Below are 18,797 nucleotides of genomic sequence, written 5' to 3'. Positions count from 1 at the left end.
AGTCAACTCTTCGCATGAGGTGGCCAAAGTACTGGAGTTTCAGCTTTAGCATCATTCCTTCCAAAGAAAACCCAGGGCTGATCTCCTTCAGGATGGGCTGGTTGGATCTCCTTGCAGTCCAAGGGACTCGAAAGACTCTTCTCCAACACCACAGTTCAAAAGCATCAATTCTTCGGCACTCAGCTTTCTTCACAGTCCAACTCTCACATCCATACGTGACCACAGGAAAAACCATAGCCTTGACTAGACGGATCTTTGTTGGCAAAGTAATGTCTCTGCTTTTCAATATGCTATCTCAAATTGGTCTATGCCAAAAAAAATAAAAAAACTTAAAAAGACCAGACCACACCCAAATCCTGTGTCTTCTGCTTTAAAAAAAAAAAAAAAATGGGGGAAAAAATTTTAAAAATTAATTCAAAAAATTTGAGGGGTATTTTACAAGTTTGGTAAATTCTGTAGTCAGGAAAAAAAAAACAACTTCCATTTTCTGGAATTTCCTTATGCACACTGGCCTCTCCCCTCCAAAAAAAAAAAAAAAGTCAAGCGAATTGGCTGATTTCTTAAAGGGGGTGGTAGTTTAGGCATCCCTGTTGACTCAGTGGGAAAGAACCCACCTATCAGTGCAGAAGACACAGTTTCAGTCCCTGGGTCGGGAAGATTGCCAGGAGAAGGAAATGGCAACCCACTCCAGTATTCTGGCCTGGAGAATCTCATGGACAGAGGAGCCTGGCGGTCTGCGCTCCAGGGGGTCACAAAGAGTCAGACACGACTGAGCAACTGAACAACACCCTGGTGGTTTGGCATGGAGTTGACACCATCTTTCTGCAGTGGGAGCCCCTTCGGGACAACGCCGAATTAGGAGCCGGGGCCAGGAGCCAGCGGCCCTGTGTGTCTTCACGCCACATCCCTAAACTGCACAAGACTGGGCACAGAGCCGCTGTGTTCAGAACCTGAGGCTCCCTCCAGGTGGGTGCAGGCCTCTGGGATGTTGCTGGGCCCCAGCAGCACAGCCATGCTTCGTACTGCATGCCTTTTGTTTAGCCTGAGACCGAGCGGGTGGGGTGGGGTGGGGTGGGTTGGGTTGGGGGAGGCCAGGGGGGAGGGGGCTGCTCTCCAAATCCCCACGCCAAACTGTGCGCACAGACATGACAGGGGATTGTCAAAACACACCCCAAACAATGTGGCTAATGTACCAGGATCCCCTGCAAAGAAGGCCAAGGGTGAGAGAGGAACCGCTCAGAGAAAGCAGAAGCTGGATGGAGCACCCCCAAAGGAGCAGCTTTAGGGGAATATTGACCTATCTCCTCTGCTGATCCTCTTCTCCAAAGAAAAAGAGAGAGAGAGATGGAGAGAGAGCACAAGGAAGAAGAAAGGCTAGGCGCTGGCTATCTCCCTAGAATAGGCTGTAAGCTATTCAGGCAGAATTTCTTTACACAATGGATTGGCTGAAATCTGAACCATGCTGCCAACATCAGCTGGACAAGCAAGTCCTGTGTATTCCGCTCAAGAGGGGCCAGGACACATTTCAGAAAGAGCCCGGAGTCTGCAGGCTGGGATGCTAACTCCTGTCCCAGGGTGACAGTCACAAAATACAAGTTAATTTGTGTTTCACAAGATAGTAGTAAGAACAGATGGGAATGGAATGACTTCCAACCCAACTGGACTTTTACGAACCGGTACTGCTGCAGTCTCTTAGGATAGTCTGCTCAAGATTTTAACAGGGTGTGTGTGTGGGGGGGGGGGGGGGCGGTGTCAGGATGTCTTTCCTAGTAAAGGATGTTCTCCAAAATATTTTAAAAATCCAATGGAATTGTGGCATTTTTCTTCTCATATGAGTCTTAGCATCTCTTCTAATGATGCAGAGAAACAGTCCAGCTTCAAAGAAATCAAACAAATAGCCTCAGGTCACCCTGATCGTTAGTGGCACAGCCAGGAATGAAACCCAAGTTCCCAGACTCCTAAGACTGTGGTGGTCACACGTCTCAAACAATCAATTTCTCTGAATTCTGAGGTTTTCCTTTTACTGGGTTTTTGCAAAGAAGAGCAGACGAGTCCCAATCTGAGGGTGTGTTCACACCGGTTGAGTAAGCTGGAATAAGCGAAAATGAAAACGTTTTTCAGAAGCTCATTTCATCTGAAAGTGCAGGAAGGGGTTGGTGTATTATTACTCAGCTATTCTGGACCCTGGTTAACATTTCTACTTTCCAGATAAAACTCTAATACAAAAATGTTCTTGCGCAGACGTTTTCTTTGCACCTTTCTGTAATTTTAAAATTTTTAATTAAAAAAAAAAGACTTTAATCTCTGCTCAGCTTGGAAATGGAAGGGGTATTAGTAATGTGTGCTTGTCTGGGAAGGATCACAAAAATGGTTCAAGGATTTGGGGATGGATTCGGGGTTGAGGACGGAGGATGGATTGCAAGAGAATGTGGAGTCTTGATGCTTCTAAACCTTTGGAAGGTAAACGGGACAGCTTCACCACTGTGAGGAAGATATCACAGCTGGGGATGAATGGCACTGGTGTTCCTGAGTTTCAGTTTAAGGAACAGGTGTTTTCCTGAATTTGGGTCTGATGTCCATTTCTACCTGGGGAGAACTGGCTGCTTTCAAACTGTTTCTAGACTTCAGAAATCCTAAAATGATGTCCCCTGATGAGGAGTTAGCTTTAAAAATATTTTTAAACTAAAAATAATTCCAATTTCAAAGGTTTAGAAAACAGACACTGCTCTCAGCAGGCAGACTGTGCCTAGCGACCAACATTGAGGCCCAACCAGGAACCTCACCACAGCTCACGTCATTCGTTGGCTAAGATCAAGTGTAGTATCAAAGGGGAGCAACCTGTAAATGTCATAAGACTGAAACACTGGAGCCTTGGTTTCTCTATTTCCTACACTGCTTTTTTTTTTTTTAATAGCTCTTAAATGGACTTCAACCTAGATCTTCAATGGGTATCTGCTGAATCAGTGAAAGAAGTACTTCCATTCAAAATGTTTCCATCATGAACGTCCAGTGTTTGAAGAGTTCACACATAGCAAAATCTTTCAACAACTACTCAGTTTGTCTTTTTTGTACTGTGTTGGCTATGAAAATGTTTTCAAGAAATAATCCAAACGTGCCCATATATTCCCATGGAGGAGCTAAGTGCAACTATTTCAAAAGAGAGGGAGAAAGAGATGGAAAATTAATTAGGGGCACAGTTTACTCAAGAATACTGGAGCAGCGTTTCAGATCTACAATCTTGTTCTGTTTTTCTAGAGGAAACCCCATCTCAGGGTCACTGTTCTAGTGCGACTTTTTTAAGTGAAGAAAAGAAAGAACAAGATAATTAAAAACTATGAAAACGTAATGTTCTGATCAAGAAACTGGAGAACATAGTTTTTTTTAAATCTTCTGCATCATCTTCCAGAAATATCTTAGAATGTTAAATCCAGGTATTGAATGATATAATGACGTTTCTCTGAAGAAGGAATAGGATCCAAGGTGCCTTTATGGCTACAGCTCCTAAGACAAAATGTAACTTGATTGTTGAGTTTGAGAATTTTCTGTGTGTGCCCCCAACTCCCGCCTGCCCTTCTCCCACCCCCAAGAATGTCAAGAATTTGAACTCCCTGTTCTTAAGGTGAAAGGGCATCAGCTCAAATCTGTACGGAGGGAAAAAGTGGCAAACCCTGAGACACTGGAACTCTCCAGCTACAACTGCTCCCAAGTTTACGATGGCAACAGACAGCCACGGCCCATGGCCTTGGGTGCCTCAGGAGTCACCGGAAACCACGTCCAAATTAGGAGCCAGGCAGATCTTCACGTGCATGTCAGTAATTCTCTACTTCTTTATTTCAACATTGAGCTTTAGCTTTGAAATATTTGCTAAGAAAGCAGAGAGGCAATTAACAAGAGATTTTTCAAATGTGTGCCAGGGTTACACATTCTGTCAACAGAGTCAAAGGAAACTATACAGCGTAAGTTACAAAACGGTTATTTCATGTTTCGCAAACATTCCAATCCACCCTTCACTATGGTGTGATTCAACAGTAGAAAAGCAAAACAGACATAATCTCAAGACCCAGCCCAGCTCCTTTCCATCTTGCAGAGAATCATGAGGAATCTCAGCTGCAACCTGCCCGCCTGAGAATCTCAACAAGGAAATCCTCCCATTTCTCTGGCGAGAAGATCTCCTTGAGGCCAGACCAGGAGGAGGGAAGAGCAACTCAGAGCGGACCACAGAACTTCCTCCAGCCCGGGGGATGCCTTCCTCTGGGCTGCATCGCGAGCTCCCAAGATGCCCAGTTTCCCAAACACATCAATGTTCCTGTCTAGGGTTTGCATTCTCTCCCAGTGTGTAGCTGAACACAAGTGGGCTCTGTTATCTTGTTTAAACTCTTTTTGCTTCGATTACCTAGAGCTACCAGATTCTAGAAGAGCTTGGCCACCACTCTTAATACGATGTTATTTGGTTGTTTCTTAAATATTTTAACTTTATTATTTCTTTATATTATTATTCCAACAGACTGCATGAAAGGCAGTGATCACTAACACAGAACACAACAGGCGCTAACATTCAGCCAGGCTGCTCTCAGGACCCAGGGCTGGCGGGCCTGAGCCGCTGACATGCACGTAGGTAGCTCATACACTGCTACCCTCATAGCACAGGCTGCGGGAGAAGTGACAAAGGACATATGCTCTTGTACCCTTAGAAGCTATTTAATAAATATCATTGAGAAACAAAACGGAAAAAAAAAAAATCAGCCCTGTGGAGCACAACCACCTTAGGTCAACTGAACGTCACCCAGTTTTTTCAACCAAAAATGGAGAGAGAAAGAAAATATTAAAACAGAAACAAAAAAAAACAACAAAAAAAAAGCAGTACTTAACACTAGCAGGAAATAAATTTATACAACAATTCAGTCTGTATAATATGATGAAATAAATCTACAACTTTTCTTATTTTGGTGCTTTGAATTATACATACAAACAACAATTACAGGGACATGTTCACAAAGCATGAAGGCCCGGGAAAGTCTAGTTGAACCCTCCAGGGCAACCTGAGAGTGGAACACGTTGCCTGGAGTAACAGAACTTCCTACACAGAGGCCCACAGCTTTGAACGAATGATTTGCCTACAAATTTTTTCTTTTTTTTTTTTCCTTTTTTTTTTTTTTCTTGTAATGCATCAAACGACTGTAACCAGGAAAAGGAAACAAAACTGGCAGTTTGTCCATCTGGATATCAGACCTAGTTTCTTCTTAATCGCCACTCTTTATTTTCCCCCATCGTCCTTCAAAGGCATGGCGTCCTCCGTGCCTTCCTGACAGCGACTGAGAGGCAATCAAGTCTTCTTTCAATGTACAGTATTTCTTACAACATAAGTTATATGCAATGTTTGGTGACTTTTTTTTTTTTTTTTCACAGCACTAGAGAGACCCTGTTCAATAGGGAATGTGAGTCTGAATGGCTTATTCACAAATGGGATCCAGATTCAGGGAGTGAGAAAACAGACACCATGGTAGGCTGCGTCATCCGAGTGGCCACAACATCAGGTTGCTTGATGCCTGCAAAAACACACAGATCCGTCGGGTTTCGGTTTCATGATACTGCTCCTGCGAAAATGCACGTAGAAGGGGGCCAGAGGGACTCTCGCCTGGAGCCCTGGGAGTGTCGCTCGAGCAGGGACCCTAGCCCATGGCGGTGACCATACTGGAGGGGTGGTGAGGTCCGAAGGAGAGGCTGGACGGCGGGTGCATCGGCGTGGGCGTGGTCAGCATGTGGCTGGAGTGGCTGAAGGGCGAGATGTGACTGAGCGAAGACATGTGTCTGGAGAGGGCAGCGGGGTTGAACGAGCTGCTCTTGGGGAAGTCCTCCAGCGCGTCATGCACCTTTTTGCACTTTTTGGATTTGCTAGACATTTTTCGGTTTCTGGTCTGGATCCCTTCCTTCTTCATAGTCAGGGGTCTGTTAATCTAAACAGAGATCAATTTTTTTTTTTTTACTTTTTTTTGGCTGGCTCTGAGAGGGGGCAGACTTCCACACCCAGGCACAGGTTCCTCTGACCACCCCAGATCAGGGATCTGCTTTCAGGGGGCTCCTTCCTCCCCATACCCCCTGACTCCTTCCCAGAGACCCCAGAGTTCTGCAAGTGAGGGTTCTGCAATGGGAGGGTCTCAGCCTCTATCAATTTCAAAAGCCAAGAGGCCCCAGGTAAGATGTTCCTAGCAGGACTTATTCGTTTTGTCCATTTGCACCAATCATTGGGGGGAAAGTTGGTCTCAGGGAACTTTCTGTCCCCAAGGACCATACTCTTGAGCCACCCAAGATGGCTGTATTTCTCTGCTTCACTAAAATCTAATAACTTGTCTTCTTCCTAGAATTACCTTACACGATTTCAGGAGAAGAGAGGCAAGGGAGGGATTTTCAAGGGGGAAATATATCTGGTCTACTGGTCCAAAATCTGACTTAGAACTTTGGCACCACTAGGCAATCGGTCTTAAGGGTTTTGTCTCTCTGCCTTGAGAGGCCCAGACTGCTTCAAAGTAATTTTTGCTTGCCTCTCTTCTAATGGCCTTTTGAAACAAGAGGTGCTGTAAAATCTCCCCCTAAATAGACAGCTAGTGGGAAGCTGCTGCATAACACAACGAGCTCAAGCCAGCACTCTGTGGCCACCCCGGGCTGGGACGGAAGGTGGGAGGGTGGTTCAAGAGGGAGGGGACACACGTATATATTTATGGCTGATTCAGGGTGTTATATGGCAGAAACCAACACAACACTGTAAAGCAATTATCCTCCCATTAGACATGAAAACATTTTTTAAGTCATTTTAAACACAGGGAAAAAAAAATCTTCCCCTGAAATTTGTACATTCTGGGGTCGGAATTTAACATAATGCGTCTCTGCAAAAATGTAACCTCTTGCCCCTGCCATAGCAACTGTGATGATGAAGTTGCAATGTCTACCTGGTCCTGACGACTCACTTCTAACTAGATGAGCAGCAAAACAACCAATCCACAAGAATTTAATATTCACTTAGGGGGTACAAAGCCCTGTGCTAGCCTGAAAGCACTCTCCTCCTAAAAAGCAAAGCCTAGGCATGAAGGATTTCCCTGGCAGCCCAGTGGTTAGGATTCTGAGCTTCCAATTCAGGGGGCAAGAGTTAGATCCCTGGGCAGGGAGCTAATATCCCATACTCCGAGTGGCAAAACAAACAAACAAACAAACAAACAAATACAATTCCAGGGTAAACAAAAGATTTAGGAAAAAAAAAGACCAAGCATGAAGTTGAGGTAAAAGACCAAGGCAAGCACCTACTCTCATGAGCACTGCTCTCGTCCTCAGGGTATCACTCTCTTCCTGATAAGCCCCACATGTTTTGTTTCGAATACATATTTGCTTAAGGTAGGGGTGGGGGAACTTGACAGAGCAAACTAAGATCATTCCCCTCGAGGAGTCAGAATCAGATTGACCTCAACAGCAGCCACCTGCCCCACACAGCAAACCAACCACACATTCAGTCCCATTTCCAGGGAAATGGGCAAAGGGACTCAAGGCGGGAAGGTCAGGGTCTTAGTATCCCTGACTCCTTGGAGCAGAAACCACTTCCTCCTCCAGGGTCCTCAAGGGTGGAGGAAGGGAAGATTTCATGACTCAAAGATCTGCCTGTTTGCTCCAAAACCTAGAAAGAGATAGTGAAGGAAGTGAGAACCCAGAAGTCAAGAGGGCCAGGCTGCTGACAACACTTCTGGGAGCAGCGAACGCACGGCTTCTAGGGGCTGAGCTGGTCGGTTGGGGTGCTGACCCCAGGTCTGCCCCTCACACAGGAAGGCCGAGTGAGTGACGGCAGAGAACATCTCAGGGTTTCTTCCTCAAAGTTATAATCAAGATAAAGGCGCAGCCTACAGAGGCGATAGGAATCTACTGTCACATCAAATCTCCCCCGAGATATCACCTAGACACATGCTCTTCATGATGATATCTAGATATACAGGGCCAGGTATCTAAATATAATATCTAGTTACACAGATAGCCACACAAAGCCAGATAACTAGTCCCAGCACTGATACTGAGATAGGTAGTTATCTACACACCTAGATAAGGAGACAGGAACTAACTTAGGGCATGCCTGGTATCTCGATGGGCAGAACAAAACACAACAAGATGAGAATGTTCATAGATTAGTATCTCTTATTGTTAAATACACAACAAATCCGCCTCCTTCTGTGAATTCTTACTAAACCAGAGAAGGCAGAAAAACCACTCTGGAGGATGAGCACGCATCTATCTCCCAGACACTGGGGCCCAGGACAGGGTGAGGGCACCTCCATGGGCGTCCAGGGGCTAAGAATCCACCTTGCAATGCAGGGGATACAGGTTCGATCCCTGGTTGGAGGACTAACCAACTAAACCTGTGAGCCGCAATGAGAGGTGGATCTCCCACGATGCAACTAAGACCCAACACAGCCACATAAATGGATAAATATTTTAAAAAGAAAAAGAAGAGAGTGGGAGCAAGCAGTGAAGAAGGGCCCTTGACTTCTCTTGGATTTAATGAGAAAAGCATATCTTTCAGAAATAGACGGCTTTTCAATTGGATACAACTGAGATCACATCTCACTGTGGATGAGCAGTCAAAGAAATTTATAGCTGGTTCATTTCTCATAATTCCTTACTTCTGTGGAAATCAGAAAGAAATACATACACACACATAATCCATTACTCCGAACAGATCTCTGGTGTATTCTACAATAAGAAGGAGCTCACTCTTCCCTGGTCCCCAATAGTCCTGAGCTCCTAATCTCCCTGGAAGGTCTGTCGCTATTCAGAAATCCATCCAGGCCCTTCTAATTCATCAGCCTCATCCTTGTTTCTCTGAGTCATCATTTTTTCAAGTAAAACAAAATCAGAATAATTTCTGCCCTGTCTACATCATGGGACTCTTTGAGGCTCAAATGTTGTCAAACAACAGGAAAGTTCTTTGCAAACCATACATCACACCCCCAAAATCATTTTGTTGACGACCACTGGGTGAGCACAAGAACTCTACGGGCCCAAACCTTCCAGATTCTAATCACGAATCTGCTTCTCTCCATGACAGTGAGCAAGGAAATTCCCCAAAGCGAAAACAGGCCTGGGGTTTCATCACTGATAAATGTACACAGACCACAATCTAGGGATGCAAGAGACAGAAATGATGGGTTGTAATAAGACCCTCATTCCATCAGCTCCAAGCCTTGAGTATCAAGCGGAGATGACATGCTGGCAGGGAGGTGTATTACAGGGTCCCCAGGAATCAACTCATTCCCAAGAGGTACCAGAGGACTAGATTGCTAAGGTAGTACCCTGGGAAGTTCTCCTGTGATTCAAAACCTCTAACCAGCCAATCTTCCTCCACAATTCACAAGTGTCTCTGGGTAAGACTCGCTGACTGCCAGGATGGCTCTGAGCAAACCCCTCTGCCTGTCCCCAGTTCACTCCCAGACTCTACCAGTCAGACTGGCCAAGAGACCTCAGGAAAACCAGACGGAACCATAGGGATGAGATGAGAGAGACAGGGAGAGACAGACAAAGACAGAGAGAGAACAAATTCTTTCTCTGGGATTAACATAAACATCAGGCATCATTAGGGTCACAGCCTGTCAGCCAGAGTTGTACAAGGGGGAAAAAAAAAATAGCTGAATTTGTTTTAAAGGTAGAGATATTACAAAATGGGAGGATCCCCAAATTGAAAGATCAAAACTGACACGGCCAAACCCACGTGACTGACTGGCAATTATCATTCTGCTAATATGATCTATAAGGAAAAAGGCATTCTTTTCCCTGGAAAGGATAACCTCGGCAGGCTGCCTCGCAGGAGTTCTCCCGGGGAGGACAAACTCAGCAGATGAAATATCTCAGCCGTTTCATCTCGCATCTTTTATACAGAGAATCCGTTTAAAATTCACAGCACAGGTTATGCCAAGCTCTCTACCCCACAGTAACTGAATCGCCCTGAGCTCCTGCCTCGTGCATCACAATCCTATTTACCTTTCTCTTCCACTCTCTGGCACACTCTTTCTCTTTTTTTTGCAAAAAGTTTAAAATGCAAGAAAACATCAAAATATGTGTGGCAACTTCTTTTTGGTTTGCTAAGGGGAAGATTTTTTTTTTCCCCTTAAAAACCCAGACAAGGTCCACCACACATTCTGTTTCCAATACAAACTAAGAGGTTGGGATCAATCTATTTTAAACCCTCCAGTCTTGACAAGGCTTCACTGTGCCTAGTCCTTTCCCACACTGGATCCTACTGCCATGATTTTTCTGAGGCTCCTCACTGTGTGATTCAGATGGATCATCAATAAGGACCTACTGGGGAGTGCAGGGAACTCCACTCAATACTCTGTAACAACCTATACAGGTAAAGAAACTGAAAAAGAACAGATGCATGTATCCGTATAACTGAATCACTTTCCAGAATACCTGAAACTAACACAACATTGCACATCAACTCTATGCCAATAAAATTAAAAAAAAAAAAAATCAAGAAGGGAACCAGGGGAGGGGAATGCCCTGCACTGTGTGTCAACCGAAAGAGACCGTCTGGGGGGTGGGACCCCCGGACACTTACATTGTGCAGCTTATAGTAGAGCCCGCAGGCATTGCAGACAGGGTCTCCATTGGCATTTCTTCTCCACAGAGTCGTAGTTGTGGTTTGACAGTTTGCACAGGACGTACCTGCCCTTCTTGCTGCCGACTGGGGAGTGGGTAGACGGGAGGATAAAAATCAAAACAAATGTTAAATGGGTTTGCAGAACCACGGAGACCAACTTAAAAAAAAAAGAAAAAAATTATCACTGAAATCAAAACTAGCAAGTGGCCCACATGAAAGTAATAAAGATCCCCAAAAGCTGTGTCAAGAAGAAAATTACAGCTGATCCACTGGCCTAGGAGTAGATCAGACCATGGTCCGGTGGTCAGTAGGTAGCCTGCTGTCCCCCAGGGTGAAGAATCTGGGAGGATCAGAAAGCTGACCCTACCTCTCTAAATCACAAGTTATCCCCCCTCCTACAAAGTCACCAGATGTTTCATTTTTACGGGTTGCAATAATTTTTGGAATTAGCCAGACATGTTTGGGTACCAAGCTCTCTGTAGCTTTCTTCACCAGGCCTCCAGGAGGTCCTTTCGAAGAGCTACTCCCCAGAAAAACAGCTCTCAATAAGGATACTGGTCATCACAACAGACTATCAGCCATGGAAGAGGAAACCCAAGCATCAGAAGTGCCTTCTAGATCCCAAATAAAGAACTGCCGGATGATAAGGAGAGCAGGCAGTGTGAGAATGTCTGTGTAAATACGACTGACACACACGGGGTGGGCCACAGAGAAAGCGCCACACCAGAACACGCTAAGTGAGCCAGACCCAGCCCATCTGCAGCTATCCTAAATGTGCACAGCCCAGACTTTCAGATTCGGTCAACTCGTGGTGACAGCCATCTTCATCCTCTTTAAGGGTTTCCGGTTAATGAAACAAACTAAGAAGAACAAGGACTTCTGCAGTCCCCCAGGAACACGGGCCCCACTTCTGCCTTCAATTCATCTGACTCCCTGGAAAGTTTCCTATACGCTCTCCACAGAGCCAAATGGTCACAGGTCAGGTGTCAGTCCCAGGCTGAATTTTAATTATTTGATTGTGTCATGGCCTTCATTTCCTTTAAAAGGGAGATACTTCTTTCACTTCTTGACGTACTTAAATGCATCAGGGGACTATTCCCTGCATCCATACTCAGAAAAAAAATAAACTTAAGCTCAAAAACTTTTGAAGGAAAATGAAGGTGGGTCCCTGGTAACCTCTCTCATCTCCTCACTACCCCCTGTAACATAAAAAGAAATTTTCAACTGCAAAATTATTTCTGTCCCTGGACTCAAAAGCATTATCAAAGGCAAGAGAAAGAGAAAGAATTTAGCTGCTGTTTATCTGTGATCAAGAAAATTCTGGCATGGTTATGAGAGCATGGAACAAAATGACAGGGATCAGGGTGAGATTTTCCATCAATATTTTATCCGGCAAGAACTTGAGCCAAACACTCAAAGTGGCCAGATATGGAAAACCCAGAGGCAATTCCAAATGAACCAGGGTGATTCCTTTCCTTTCAAAGCTACTAAATTGTCCCAAAGACACTCCCCTTTTCTACAGGTTTAAAAAGCAGAGCTATGGCACTTTTTTTTTCTTTTTTTTTTCCCCCAGTAATTCTTAGTTTCTGTGTTCTGTGGAACTAGAATGGAAACATAGCCCTTCTCCCTCATAACTGAGAAGTTTCTACTTTTGAGTAGTCCATTTGGAAAATAATTCACCGCAGTCCAAGAGTGCTGTCTCTCATTCCACAAGCCTCTGTCCACCTGCCTTTATGAAACATGATCGTTTAAGACTTAACTGGTGTTCTTGTACACTTTTGGGAAGAAAATGAAGTTATGAAATTGATGCTTAAGGATTTTGACAATTACATTACCATGCAATGATTATTATCATCCTGGACTGGTTTTCTACACTTTAAAAGAAATACTTGGATATAACAGACTAATATCTACTCAAGCACTGGATTTCTCAGCCCAACAACTGGAAATGGATGGTTCAAGCACAAAACACCAGCCAACAAAATCAGAGTTCGGAGTAACGAGGCTCGTGGTATAGCCCTTTGCAGTGTCTTGACGGTATCATGAATCTAAGCAAGCTCAGACTTTCAGTGAACTGATAAAGAAGCTCTGAAGGTCACACTGTTTGATTCACTAGGAGAAGACAAAGTACATTAATAAAGCAAGCTAGAGATTTATGAAAATCCTCCACCCACTAGGAATAAAAATTTCTATGGGTCTTCCTTTCTCCTATTTCCGCATGGCCTGAGTTTATTTGGTGTTAGGTATGCATCTACCAAGGGGTGGAGTGGTCTTCAGTGCAAAGCAGAAACTGCAAATTGGAGAGACAGAGCCGGAAGGAGAGACAGGGAAATACAGGAAAGAAAAAAAGAAGTTCTAGATACTCAGAAGTCAAATACATCTAAGTGCTAAAAATATATGCATATATATCCTGAATGGGCCCCCAGTGTCTCTCTGGAGCATATGAATTCTATGGAACTAAAAATATAAAACCACCCAGAAGAGATGAGTAAGACAGAAAAGACAGCTTCACATGTGACAGCAAAGGAACTCTACAATTATAAGCGATTATTACTCAGAGTTCTAGAGATTTCTTACGAAAGACGAATACGGACAAAACTATATAAAATGCAAGTCTAGCCCTCCTAGGCAATCCGCCCCAGACAGAAGAAACCTCGAGAGAACGTCCAATGCGTTCTTGCTCATCAGCCAAACAACCACGGGGTCTGAGACTTTACTGCTCTCTATTTCTTCTTTACCTTTTAAAAAGAGCCCAATTAGCATGATATCATGATTTATTTTAAAAAGAAAGTTTTTGTTGTTAGTTTTCTTTTTTTTCCTTTTCTTTTCTCCCCCCTTCTCTCTTTTTTCCTAAGGCCAGGTTTGGAGTGATTCAGAACATTCTTTTGTGGTGTGATCATATTAATTCTGCACTAACACCTCCAGTCATTTTTTTTTTTTTTCAAACAACGTCTTGTTCTGATACGTTCAAACATCTTGATGTTTAGGTTGGGGAAGCTGAGTTGTTGTTTATGAGTTATCTCCAGAGCTCAGATATCCGGCAGCTTTTTCCTAGGAAGTTAGCTTTGCACATGAGAGAAAGGAAAAAAAAAAAAAGTACCAAAGAGCATGAGGACAAGTCGGGGGAAGGTTGAGAAAGCTGGAGACAGGGGCAAAGATCAGAAAGAATAAAGCCTGGAGACCTAGGATGGCCAAAAATTAAAGTCACGTGGGCATGGCCATCCCTAGAAAGATTTTCCTTCTTCTGAAAAGGATGCGAAAGGTGTTGATTTGCACTAAAATCTGATGAGGAAAACAAATTATTCTTTAAAAAGAATGCAGAGGATTTGGAGGGGTCCACCTTACAATCTGAGGGATGCTACTTCATCCATTCATCGGCACGGGGAAATTCCCCTCCTCCCCTCTCCACCTGGTGAATGTCATCACCACAAAAAGCATTTTGATCTCTTGACTGTGGTTAGAGTTATCATTTGCCAAGCCTGCTTTTATTTGTCTGTTACATACACTTGCTATTCAATCTGGCCTGAGGTTCCAAAGACAAGTTTGCAAACGAACCTCTCCAGCTAGTTTTCCTTATGCGTGCTTGCTTGTGCCAGGTTTTCTCAAGTATTCCTAGGGGTCAAGAGGTTTAAGAAAGGGAAGAAAGAGGGGGAGAGAGGAAACGGCCACCGGGCTGGCGGGAGTTCAAAGGGAAAATCAGACTAGACGCTAGGAGAGACCAGGGAGCAGGACGGAAATCAGTTTTCTCCTGTGTTTACCTGTGGCAATTCCTCAATTCTACAGACCATGGGAGAAGGGAAACTCCACAAAGCCCACCGGCTGCTGCCTGTGCAATGCAGCTAATAGGCCCCATTCATCTTACGCCCTGGCCACACGAGATCTCATCGGGGGCACTAAGGCAACACTGAGACCATCATCACTTCCTGAGAGACCCCTTCTACGACTCCAGAAACAAGTTCTGGGTGGCACCTGCGAGCCTCCACCCCCCTACTAACCTTCTCTGTGAAGCTGCGGCTATCAACACACTTCCAATCAGTCACCCCGGTCCCGTTAAAGCAATCATTCTATCAGCAAAGATATTTAAGATTGGATAAATCAGAAGTCAGCATCCTTAAAAACGTGGTAAGTGACTTAAGAACCATGGAGGGGGCGATAGAAAGAGAGAGAGAACACTTTCCTGTATATCTAATTTGAAAAAAAGAAAAAACAAAGACAAGGGGAAAGCTACCCCAAGCCAGCTGACACGATTTTGAGCTGTCCTGCCAATTTCCTGCAGAAAGCGCTCCTTCCTGAAGAGGGGAAATTAAAGACACAAAATGGAGAGTGTCAGGTCAGGGCTGCCCCAGGGACAACTCACCAGCCTTCGCTTGGGCTTGATGAGGGGCCGGTTCTGTCCGTTCATCTTGTGGTAGAGCCCGCAGGCATTACACAGGTAATGCCCGGTTCCATCTCGTCGCCAGAGAGGGGTGGATGTCGCCCCGCAGTTCACACACTCCCGGCCTTCTGAAAACAACATCACACATAAGTCACTTATGGAAGGCAGACACACGAAAAAGCTGCCAGCAGAATTAGGGAATGAAAGCTAAATAGACAACTTTTTTTTTTTTCCTCTCTTGCGGAACTTTCTCCCCTCCAGCTCCCTTGAAAAAGAATGACTGTACAGCCCTCTCATGTCCTGACCATTCCCATGTACACATACATGCATGTACGTACGCACAGGCACACACATGTACACACACGTACACACACACACACAGCTCCCTGGCCCAAGAAGTGACACAGGAATCAGAAGCAACAGACACCTGTCCAGGGCCAGCCCCACTCGACGGGGAAGATGAAGCAGAGCCCAGGAGGAAGGCGGATTTCAACCTGAAACAGTTCCCTGGGAAAATCCTGAGCCCCAGACAATGGCAAAAGCTAAACACCCCTTTCATTTCCCTCAGAGGAAAACAAACATGATCCATTCCCATTACCACGCCTGTCTATACAGATCGATTAAATAATGACGATCAGGATGAGGCCAAAGGGGAGATTCATCAATGGCTAGATTGAGAAACAGATAATAAACAGATGAACGGATAGATCGATTGGCTGACTGATTTTTAGCAGCGAGGACTTTAGGTTTTACTTCCAATAAAACTGTCAACGTCCCTGGCTAGCAAGGAAAAGATGAAGACCTCACAGGGCCCACTCCTTCCCCGCCATCTCTCTTTCTAGAAAAGGCCCAGGTTTTCTGCGGGTTCCCAGCCCCTGAGACTCCAGTCTGAAGGGTTGGAGAGACACGCAGAGGCTTCTTGAAGGCCAGGGAGCTGGAGATAGGGGGAAGGAGACAGAACCAAGGGAAGTGTTAACAGGTGAGGAGTGGATCAGGAGGATGGGCCAGTTTGGGGAGGGGGAAGGGAGGCCCTCGGGTCGGCTCATTAACCAAGGCCTGCCTGCAGTTGCTCTTTTTCCAAAAAAACAAACAAACAAAATCAACAAAAAAACCGGCCAGGCCAGGTTGGAACAAGGCTCACTCTAGGGGCTGGAGAGTGACCGGGCCCACCTTTGGAGGGGAAGCCCCCGGGGGAAGCCCTCCAGATGCTATTGTAGGAACTGCCTGCCAGCTCTTCTGAACTTCTGCAGGGGGAGGAAGTGGAGGAAGGTTTCTGGGAGAACTTGCCCAACTCCTGGGGGGCTCATTCCCCTGAGGAAGACACACCAGCTTCACAGCCCTCCCAGACGGAGCCCACCGGAGCCGGTCTGTTCAAGAACAGGATGATCTCCCAGGTGCCGTGGGGAGGCTTGGGGATGGTGGGAAAGATGAGTCCCTAACAGTTGTTTTTAAAGATTAATCAGCTGACCCCAAACTACCAGGAAGACGGGGTGGGGTGGGGGAGGGAAGGCCAGCCCAGGGCCTGGGCCCTGCTCAGGTTTAGGAAAGCCCCAGACCCAGCATGAGGGTGGCAGGGAATGGACACCCCCAGAGCCTGGGCTCTTCTCCAGAAACGGGCTCTGGGGAAGGAAATGGACTTTTGGAAATGAAAGTGGCTCTGGCCTCCTTTTACAGGCTGGAGGTACTCTGAGGAGTTTCGTCCACTTTGCTTTTCTCAAACAAAAAAAAATGTGAAGGAGTTATGAGATTTCACTTTCCTTGTTCCCCCTTCCAAAAAGGTCCTTAACCCGGGGTCTACAGACAGCCTTCCACGCAATGAGCCACACGAGCGTGGCCCTAAGCGGGCCAGGAGGGCTTGCAAGGCACCCAGCAGACTCTGGGCTGAGTCACAAGCAGACGCCTCTGCTCTGGGGTCAAAAGCCGGAGGGATGCGGCCACTGAAGGTGCGGAGGCGCAGAGGAAGGAGGGAAGGGCAAGTGGGCGAGGAGCGGCCACAGGCAGCTAGGGGCCCCCAAGCCCTTCTGCCCCCTGCAGGGCAGGCCCAGCCTCTCCTGGGGGCAGCCGTGCCCACTGTCCAGCCCACACCTACTCCCCCACCTTCAGAGACAGGGGCCTCGGGCTCCCCGTTGTCTCACCCCCCAGACCTTTGCGGGTGTCTCCTGGACCCCAAGCCTCCTCCATCACCAGCAGCTTGGGCTGGACTGCCCCGCTCCCGGGCACCTGGGCCACCTGGGCCGGGGATGTCCCCGCCTGACACCATCAGTCTGATTTCCTTTCCTTTGTCAGGTGGCGGGGAGGATGACAGCTTCCTTTTCTGAGGGACTTTGAAAGCCAGCAACGGTTGCCTCTCCAGCGAGGCTCTGCACACTAGAGCAATTTTCTGTCTTGATTCACTCGGCAAGTTCGCGATTGCCTCGCGTTGGTTTTCTCTTATTCTTTTTTTTTTTCCCTTCTCTCCTTGTTGCCTCTAATCTGTGACTTCAGCAAACAACGAGTTTTCCTTAGGGAGGCCCTGACCGTCCCCTGCTCTCTTTCTCCACGCTCACTGCCTGGTGTGAGCTGCTCAGACAGACACCTCGCGCTAAGGTGACAACCGCAGGCCTCTTAGCATTCAACAGCCATTTTCAGACACCCCTCTGCCTCTGACTATAAGCCTGAGCCTGGAGTTAGATGGAAAGGGGTACGGAAATTGCAGAGGAAAAAGGGGGGAGTGGCACGCCCCACGATGGAAGGGAGCCGGGGAGAGCTAAGAATTGGTGCACCCCCCTCCCCTGCTGAAGAAAAACGCTTATAGTCTCTTGTTTGCAAAGACACATCCCAGCCCGACAGCCTGGGCGTTAGAAAAGCAATAGGTGCTCTAAACCACAGCTCAACCGTCTCTCCAAAATGCGACAACCCTCTCTTCTCTGGGCTCCTCCTTCAGGCAATTGTGAAGAAGAGGTTAAATTAAAAAAAAAAAAAGAAAAGCAACCACGAAAACCAAGAGAGTCCCCTTCTCAGGAATTCCCACCCCTTCCACCCTCCTTAGGAGTCTGGAAACTTCCTCTGCACACTCCACACTCCCAAAAGTCCCAACTCCCTCGCTGCCCAGGTGTGCGGCCCAGGATTTTTTTTTTTTTTCTTCAAACTGTGAGAAAGGAATAGGGAGGAGGAAGTCAAAAGCCAAATTTAAATCGGCTCCTCTCCTCTCTCCCCAACCCAAAAAAAGAAAATAGGTATATAGGTGCCCCTGGTTCTGGTGGAGGGAAACCACAACCCTCTCCCCCTCCCCTCCCCAATGTCCCGAGTCTCCAGGAAAGTGACAAAGACAGGCAGGAGGTGCACAGCACAGAGTGGGGGTGGGGGGGAAGCAAACTCCGAAATGAGGGCAGAGGACCAAAGGCATTTGGAAAAGTCACTCTGTCCTCTCCCCCCACACAAACCACCACCCCAGCCTCAGAGACCACGATCTTCCCCCCAACTTTTCAGCCCTACCAGAAAAGAGAACTTTAAAAAAAAAAAGCCCACTCTGACCTCAAAACTGCACAGGTTTGGCTCTTACTGCCAGCAGCCGGCCAGCCTTGATCAACAACCTCCCCCTCCCCGCTTCGGGGGACCCTCCGCTCCCCGCTTTCCTGCCTGTCCTCCCTTCCTCCCGCCTCCTCCCTCTCCCTCGGCCGACTTTCATGTACTGAACATGCAGGTCTGAGTTTTTCTGTCAGCCTAACCGCATCCGGGCTCTAGTGAAGTTCCTGGCTCGGGATAAACAATGCAACTGTCGCGTGCAGCAGTCTGAAAATAATTGGATTAGCT

The 18,797-nt window shown here is 46.4% G+C and overlaps 1 protein-coding gene across 4 annotated transcripts in view; it reads right to left on the bottom strand.

The window, feature by feature from the left end:
- Window positions 1-3,803: 3,803 nt before the first annotated feature.
- GATA3 (GATA binding protein 3) overlaps window positions 3,804-18,797 on the bottom strand; it is a 29,892-nt gene continuing 14,898 nt past the window's right edge. For 2 of the 4 annotated variants that reach the window (XM_069546399.1, XM_069546398.1), the window contains exons 4-6: window positions 14,988-15,133; window positions 10,589-10,714; window positions 3,804-5,954 (exon numbers count right to left, since the gene is read on the bottom strand). In XM_069546399.1, the coding sequence (XP_069402500.1) occupies window positions 5,670-5,954; window positions 10,589-10,714; window positions 14,988-15,133 (557 nt within the window). In that variant the 3' untranslated portion in view covers window positions 3,804-5,669. The remainder of the gene's footprint in view (window positions 5,955-10,588; window positions 10,715-14,987; window positions 15,134-18,797) is intronic. The other 2 variants (XM_069546401.1, XM_069546400.1) reach the window with 1 other exon arrangement.

Source organism: Ovis canadensis, chromosome 13, assembly GCF_042477335.2.
Source record: "Ovis canadensis isolate MfBH-ARS-UI-01 breed Bighorn chromosome 13, ARS-UI_OviCan_v2, whole genome shotgun sequence".
NCBI lineage: Eukaryota > Metazoa > Chordata > Mammalia > Artiodactyla > Bovidae > Ovis > Ovis canadensis.
The sequence above is the reverse complement of the archived record's forward strand: the minus strand, read 5'-3'. Positions and strand labels throughout refer to the sequence as shown.